Genomic DNA, 8894 nt, shown 5'->3' on the forward strand with positions numbered 1-8894 from the left:
ATATGATCGTTGCCAACTAATTTCATTATCGATTTTTTTCGATTTTAAAATGAGGGTTTTTTCAGATCAAATGCTTTGAAAAATACCCCTCGTTTTATAAGGTTCAGTGTGACTCACAGCAGTTCCTACTTACCAGTCCCTCCCTGCAGTCACTCTGGGATTGGCCCGCCCCTTTTTCTCCCAGTCCCCCCTGCAGTCACACTGAATATTTGCCCCGCCCATTTCATATAGCATCCACATGGCTAAGATACTCATCTAACTGTGAGTATAAAATGAATATTTGGGCTGCTGAAAGTTAGGGGAGGTGGGGGTTAATTTAAGGTCAGTTATGGTTAATGTGGTTAATGGGGTGTTTAGGGTTAACATAGGGGCATTTGTGGTTAATGGGGTGTTTAGGGTTAATATAGGGACAGTTGTGGTTAATGGGGTGTTTAGGGTTAATTTAGGGGCAGTTGTGGTTGATGGGGTATTTAGGGTTAATTTAGGGGCAGTTGTGGTTGATGGGATCCTTAGGGTTAACTTTGGGGCAGTTGTGGTTGATGGGGTCTTTAGGGTTAACTGAGGGGCAGTTGGCAGAGGGTTCATTTAATTTAATAAAGTTAACTTAAGGGGGGGGCAACTAAGGGGAATTTAAATCCTGGGGGCAGTGAAGATTATTCCTATATTTATTTATTTAAGTATTGTGTCAGTGAGCTATCAAAGATCTATGAATCTATGAGGGGACTATGGGATATGTGGGGGGTATAAGGCATATCTGGGGAGGATGGAGTGACATATCTGGGGGTATAATGCATACTGGGGTATAAGGCATATCAATGGGCACAGTGGCATATCTGGGAGTATAAGGCATATGTGGAGAGGGCAATATGGCATGTCTGGGAGGCAGTGTGGCGTATCAGGGGGGGTATAAGGCATATCAGGGGGCACAGTGGCATATCTGGGGGTAGAGTGGAGTGGGATATCAGGGTGTATAAGGCATATGTGGAAGGGAGGAGCGGCATATCTGGGAGGCAGTGTGGCAAGCCTGGGCTCAAATGTGCATAACAGGGGGGGCAGGTTGGGAAATAAAAACAAGAAATACATTTTATCAAAGTTTTTTTTATTCTACTGTTTGTTTATTGAATTATTTTAAATAAATGAAAAATTTATTCATTTTTTTATCCGATTAATCGAAAAAAAGATTTGGCCAACTAATCGATTATGAAAATAATTGTTAATTGCACCCCTATAATTTTCTAACATATGTTGCATAGCAGTTTCCCATAAATGTAGCATTTGTATCTGAAAATATAATTTATGTTTAATAATTCTGAACTGCACTAATCATTAGCATAATGTAAATATGTTATAATGAAATAAAAAAAAGCTCTAAAATGTGTACTATAAGACCTACATTTGTGTCTATAGAAAATAACTAATATTTTTTTAGGGGGGCAATGAAATAAGGCTCGTCTTTTACTCAAAAGGCACAATGTGCATAACCCATTAGGATATGCATTAATTGACTTATTAGATGTTATGAATATATATTTCTATGGTGTTTGAAGAAAATGTATGAAAACTGGTCACCTTCGCTGCTACCAAAATAATGGGCCATACAGTGGAAAGATTACATTTTTTGTGTTTTTATGGTGTCACACTTACGCTACTGTATTACAACAGTTGACGATGCTTGTTTTTAAAAGATTGTTATATAGCATTTTTTTGTTTCTAACTCCTCCAACGGAGCTTGCACCTTGTTTGTATATGAAATATGCTTGAGCGAGAGCAGGCTGGCAAATGTCAACCCAATAGCAACAAGAAAAATGGCCTTAAAAAAAAAACGGTGTGAAAGTATAGTTTCTCTCACAGATTCACACACAATGTGTTTTTACTAAACCTTTGTAGAATACATCCCATCATAGATTCCTCCGGCAGTTGCATGCATGTGGGGTTGGGGCATTACAGAGCCTATAAAATTACTACGGAACCTAATGGGTTTAGTGTAAAAGTAAATTGTAAATGTCGAGCAATCATCTCAAAAAGCAATGTAGCATCGATAATGATGGTTGCATTCATGCTGCTTTCCGACAGTTTCTCTTTATCCATAACTTTTGTTTCCTTTGGCCTTTTTAAGATGAGTAGCCTGGGAGCCCTGCCAAAACACCTCTTCTCACACTGATCATAAAAAGGTAAACAAGAAACATGAAGCACTGTGTATTTATTGTAGATTTTGTGTTCTTGCGTGTATTGGTTGCACCACAGGTTATAACGAGGCTATAATAAAACAAAGGCGGTGGAATGAACATACTACTGAAGAGTTATATTATAATCAGCCTTTTACTTTATTTGGGGAAAAAACACTTCCCTTCAAACCAAACAAATCATTTTTGTCTGATAGTTTCATACCACAGACTGGTAAAGTTTGCCTTCATGATATTACAATAAGACACTAATAAAACATCAAATCAATGCCTTTTTAACAGACCACAACATTCTGCCGGTGCAGAGCACATAAATCACTATTTGCCAATTCAGACTAATAGTACAGCCCACAGATTGTTTATTATACAACTTAAACTAAAGTTTTGTGGTTGAAGCAGATGCCTACTAAAATTGTGTGTGTGAGTGTGTGGACTGAATTGCTGAACATTACCATTATCTAGTTATATAACACATCCTGGACCGGAATATAAAGCTCTGGCAGCACCTTATGCCATCACTTTAGACACCTATTACAATCTTTATTAAAACATGTGCGTAGGTAGGAAAATGTTATTGTCTATATTTCATGAACCCTATCTTGAGTTTGAAGCATTTAGTCAAGGTTGATACCTTTTTATGGAGCAAAGTAAAAACAGATTTTAAATAGCATAAGCTTTCAGGACCCTGGAGGTTTCTTCCTTAGATGAACAGAAAGGAAGATGCCACCAAGGTCTTGAAAGCATATGTGACTTTACATCTTTATTCTGCTATGACCCAATAAGAACGTATCAACTTTAACAAGACTTAATACACTTAAGGGGTAATACAGGTATGACAGTCGCTTGTTAAAACAAGGATCATGAGAAGTATTTTGCCAAAATACCTGTGCCAATGTTTCATTAGATAAGTGACAAGCATTTTGCACGTGGAAAACGTACAGTACGTTTTTCAATGACATAATCCACTTCTGTTACATTAGAAACTGGGGTATAACATAGTTTCCCTTAAGCCCTGTAAAGTAGGGGCTGCAAAAGCTTCTTGGTCCACAAATTGATCCACTGAAGCTGGCATGAATCATCCACTGGTAATGAATATGTACTTATTTACCAGGCATGTCCAAGGTGTTTTATAATTTAATTGGCTTATTTATATACAAAATTGACACCCAAGTTTATTAGTGCCAAAATGCAACTGCATATTTGAGTTCTGATTTCACAGGTGGAAGGACATATAAGACATACAGACGTTCATAGCCACGACAACACAGAGACATAGCTGGGGCTCCAACATGTCTTGTTACAATTGTGATTATATGTATTTTGTACAAATTAAACAATGTACATGTGAGTTAAATGTTAATTACAGACTGTTTCTACAGTTTGTTAACCTTAGTGATGCTTCCTAATACTCTGCATGTTACTTTTAGCCTCCAAAAACTATAAAACAAAAAATCAGCTTTTTACCTTATAAATGGGAGCTTTTATTAAAGCTGAAGGCATTCTGAGTCATTTCAGTATTTAAAAGTTCTATAAAACAGGAACATAAGCTGTACATAAATTCCACTTTTTTCCCCCAAACACACAAAACTGTGCATGGTGTCAATGTCTCCAAGCTGGTCCATTCTGGTACAAGAGATTTTTAGTTTGGCCCTTTAAATGTCCAACAGGGATATTGAGTTCAAAATACTGAGATTAGGGCAAAGACCCCGTAAAGCAAAGCACAAGGGTATGCAACAAGGAGCTGCTGTCCTTCCATAGCCAAAGCAGAAATGAATATCTTTGAAGCAGAAAAGCTACACCAGCCAATTATCAGAGCTGTAAGCAGCACACCTACAATTCCCCTGCAAAAAAATAAATACATATATTAGGGAAATAAAATGGGAAATGCAATACATCAACACTACTTCCACTTTCTATATATATTATGGAATATGTTAAGACCAGTGCAGACTAGCCATGTGCAACCTTTATGATTCATAGCCAATATCATTATTCATTTGTGATAACAGGATCATAATATCAGAGTCCAGCCCCCTAGGCCAAAAATGAAATTAGACAGGAACAAAATTATAAATTGATATTATTTCTCTTTTTTTCTAATTTTGAGTGTAGTTCTGTTTGAATATTGATGTATTATATCCTAGAATACTGTAGGGCTGCAACAACTAATCGATAAAATCGATAATCGATAATGAAAATCGTTGCCAACGAATTTCATTATCGATTAGTTGAATCGATTTTTATCGATTATTAAATGAGGGTTTTTTCAGAGCAAACGCTCTGAAAAATACCCCTCATTATATAATCCGTTTAGTCTGACTCACAGCAGCAGCTCCTACTTACCAGTCCCTCCCTGTAATCACTGTGACAACTGGCCCCGCCCCCTTCCTTCTCCCAGAAGGCCAGAACCACATGGCTGTGACACTCATCTAACTGTAAGTATAAAATTAATATTTGGGCTACTGAAAGTTAGGGGAGGTGGGAGTTAATTTAGGGGCTGTTATGGTTAATGGGGTGTTTAGGGTTCATTTAGGGGCAGTTATGGTTAATGGGGTGTTTAGGGTTCATTTAGGGGCAGCTATGGTTAATAGGGTGTTTAGGGTTCATTTAGGGGCAGTTATGGTTAATGGTGTGTTTAGGGTTAATTTAGGAGCAGCTGTGGTTAATGGGGTGTTTGGGGTTAATTTGAGGCAGTTTTGGTTAATGGTATGTTAAGGGTTAATTTAGGGGCTGTTGTGGTTCATGGGGTCTTTAGGGTTAATTTAGGGGATGCTGTGGTTGATGGGGTCTTTAGGGTTAATTTAGGGGCAGTTATGGTTAATGGGGTGTTTAGGGTTAATTTAATGATGAGGACTGAGGGTTAATTTTATTAATTTATTAAAGTTAACTTAAGGTGCAGTTAGAGATAAAGGGGGGCAAACTAAGGGGAATCTAAATCCTGGGGGCAGTGAAGATTAACCCAGTACTTATTTATAAAAGTATGGTCTGTGACTCTGAGGGGACTATGAGATATCTGGGGGGTATAAGGCATATCTGGGGAGGACGGAGTGACATATCTGGGGGTATAAGGCATATAGGGTATATAAGGCATATGTGGGGAGGGCAGTGTGGCATGTCTGGGGAGGATGGAGTGGTGTATCAGGGTGTATAAGGCAGATCTGGGGCCACAGTGGCAGATCTGGGGGTAGAGTGGAGTGGCATATGTGGGAGGCAGCGTGGAGTGGCATATGTGGGGAGGGCAGTGTGGCATGTCTGGGGAGGATGGAGTGGTGTATCGGGGTATAAGGTGTATCAGGCACAGTGGCATATGTGGGAGGCAGCGTGGAGTGGCATATGTGGGAGGCAGCGTGGAGTGGCATATGTGGGAGGCAGCGTGGAATGGTATATGTGGGGGGCAGCGTGGAGTGGCACATGTGGGAGGCAGCGTGGCAAGCCTGGGCTCAAACGTGCATAAATTGGGGGGGGCTGGTTGCGAAATAAAGGCAAGAAATGCATTTTATCAAAGTTTTTTTTATTATGCTGTTTGTATTTAATATAATTTGTTTATTACATTATTTTAAATAAATGAAAAATTTACATTCATTTTTTTTTTATACGATCAAAAAAATAATCGGCCAACTAATCGATTATGAAAATAATCGTTAGTTGCAGCCCTAGAATACTGTGAAATATGTTAAATAGTAAAGTATACACACACACTAACTTGCATTATTTTTAGATTCAATATTATTGTACTGGCAGTCAGAAAAATTTAAAGCTGTAGATATTAACCAACATGTGTGGTACTTACTTCAAACAGAAAACCACAGCAAAGCTAGACAGGATAATCATGGGAAGGAGACAGTAGCCTAGCACGCTGGACACACAGCCAAATGAAACCCCTGTCATGCTCATCAAATTGAGAAGGCAAAACATCCCTAAACAGCCAATTGCGCTGATCCCATAGACATAGCCAAACTGGATCTTTCCTGCCTGTAAAGAAACATACAATAAAAGACATTGAAAAAGTAACAGAAACTGGAAAAACAAATACCCACTATGACCGGCCATTGTTTCCCACGTTTTACAGAACCAACTTACAGAGACAATTTAAAAGTTTGCGCACACACAAATGAAACATTCTTGACTTTTTGGATTTTTTTTTTACTGGTATGAAGCATCTGCTTATATAGCTAATTGTGTGCTTTTAAGGTTGATTTATTATTATATTCCTATAATGAGTGTCCAAGATATATATTGGGATTCTCTTTAGTCTTATTTGTGCATTTAAACACAGGGGGCTCCAGTAATTGTCTGTCCACACCATGGGCAATGTTTCAGATATTTATAACACAAATAAAGCATCGTCTGCAGCTTTTACATTAGATAAAGACCGCGACAGATTTTTTTTTTGGATTTTTTTTTTTTAATTAAGCCGCTTTTTAGTTCAGCAGGCAAAATCACTTTTGTGACAGGCACTAATCAATTACAAATGGGCACAATCATTCCTTTCATTTCATTTTATCACAAAGGTACTTTTATGCACAAACACATATTGTGTGAGTTATTCTCAATTTTTAGGTTCCTAAAGTCTAATGTTCTAAACAATCCACAAGTTAAAATTTCATACAAACCAACAATAACGTAGCTCCAAAAGCAAGACAAAAGACCATTGGACCAGTCAAGTCAGTCTCATTCATGATGCTGCCATCTGCTACCTTTAAAGGGTGTAGCACAGTTAATGTCTTCTGCCAAATATGGTCAAAGTTGATACCAAGTTCTAGGAGAGTTAAGTAAGAATACAAATATGAATATGAATATACATATGTTGAGGGTGTTTGAATAGTTCATTATTATACAATGCACAACCTCTATCAAGATACATAAAAATTACATAAAAATGTGTCACTTTGTAGGTGGTTAATTTCTTACCTAAACATTTTGCTAGCTAGCAAGTGTATAGGTGAAATCTTGTTTAAAAAATTAAGTTTCAAGTTTAAGTATTAGTTCTGTGGTGTCAGGCATAAATTACAAACACAACAGCAGGGTGGGATGCACATGCACCATGTCACAGAATGCTGTGCACAGAACTGCACACAGTGGTGTGTCATGGAATAGAGAGCACTCTGTATAGAAAGTGTATACCTAAAAGCCACACACACACACACCATCCACCTACTTGTGAAAGGTAAACGTTAAATAGTTCACACTGTGATGATCCACACAAACAGGAAAATGATTGCATAACTTACAAAATCAATTTCCTCGCATTTTATCATGTTTTAATAATATGCAATCAATTTTAGGACCCTTTTCTGTGCAGTACAAAATATTCAGGGCAACAACATGCAAGTTTTGTTTTAAAGGAACAAAAATCCTAAAAGGAAAAGTCAGGTGATGCTGCCTGGAGGAAGGGAGGCAACAGCTGCTAAGAAAATAAAATAGAAGGGTTTCTGTTTTAAACTTATATTGACCCAAAATTCACACGAGAGATAGATAAAAAAAAACAACTCTGAATATTTACCTTCTAGCAATGGCGGCTCATCGTCAAAAGTACTTCCGTAAACAGATTCTGTTGAAGTAGGAGTATATGTTTGAGCAGGTTGGTATATCTGCCCTGTATAGGGTTGCTGATTCATCGGGTCAGGTGGAACAAAGCCACCTTGTTGGCTGTAATCATAGGCATACTGTCTGCTTGAAAGAAGTAGAAGAAAAAAGTCTAACACCCTTTTCGTTGCAGAAAAAACATATCAAGTTATAAACATGTAGGTATTTTTCACTTTAGTCCTTGCATTTGTGTTCTGTATAAGATGTCTTAATATGTTTTATGCTGCAGGATGAGTTGGCACATATCATGGGCAAGATGATGTTGAATAATTGCTGTGTTTACTTAAAAGTGTGCATCATTTTAAAGTTATTTTATGGATGACCCAATAAGTATGTAAGCAATATTTTATGTTTCAATATAACGCATTCACTTGTCAAAGGATTAGTGTTGAGAAAAGTAGAGAATACATCACACTAATGTTATAATTATTGCACACATTAACAACACTTTTGCATGTACTTCCCTAGTAGTAATATCATCCTACACGGTACCATTTGCTGGAATTGTACAACAGTACCATGTGTTAGTGAGAGAAGTCTGCAATGTATCCTTACTACACTATCACTCTTTCAGCAGTTATTTAGATGTATTAAAACGGTGGCACATTAGATATTAAAGTCTCAGCAAACGGCAAATCTGATTGATTTGTGATTAAAATGTAATACAAACAAATTGACAATTACTTGTTGTATTGCCCTCCGCCTGCATTGTAATTGTAAGCCTGAGTTTGGTCATCGATGCTGTAGCTGGTTTGGTAGAAGCCATCAAAGTTTGACATGGCAGCAGCTCTAGAAAATAAGATATCAAATAAACACATTATCAAGTGCATTAACACAATCAATACTGACACTTTTTAGGAGGATATTCAATAGGCTCCTTGGCTGGTGAAAGACCATAGCAAATGAGTAAACGACGTTATGACAATTGTGAATGATGTAACATGACAAAAACAGTTCACATTCTAGCATAATGTGTTTAATTTTATTAGAGTAAGACACTTCTGGTGCATTAAAGGATTGGGATAAAATACATACATTATATGTTTGCAGCAAGAACAACAACATGCTTAAAATAAAAGTAAAGGCCAACAGAGGAAAAAATGCTTTGCAGCAGGTAACCTTAAA

At 37.4% G+C, this 8894-nt stretch overlaps 1 protein-coding gene across 2 annotated transcripts; it reads right to left on the reverse strand.

The window, feature by feature from the left end:
• Nucleotides 1-3861: 3861 nt before the first annotated feature.
• On the reverse strand, nt 3862-8548 carry LOC149297896 (protein YIPF5). Of its 2 annotated transcripts, none has more exons than XM_089488098.1 (5): nt 8454-8548; nt 7687-7853; nt 6797-6942; nt 5974-6155; nt 3862-4024 (listed from the first exon to the last, which is right to left on the reverse strand). In XM_089488098.1, the coding sequence occupies exons 1-5, from the start codon at nt 8546-8548 to the stop codon at nt 3862-3864; spliced, it is 753 nt and encodes a 250-aa protein (XP_089344224.1). The 2 variants fall into 2 exon arrangements, with proteins under 2 accessions (XP_089344224.1, XP_089344225.1); XM_089488099.1 differs by having other exon boundaries at nt 7687-7856; nt 8454-8524.
• Between the last annotated feature and the right edge of the window lie 346 nt (nt 8549-8894).

The sequence above is a fragment of the Sceloporus occidentalis genome, unplaced genomic scaffold (assembly GCF_023333645.1).
Source record: "Sceloporus occidentalis isolate IW3139 unplaced genomic scaffold, rSceOcc1.0.p SCAF_36, whole genome shotgun sequence".
Lineage (NCBI taxonomy): Eukaryota > Metazoa > Chordata > Lepidosauria > Squamata > Phrynosomatidae > Sceloporus > Sceloporus occidentalis.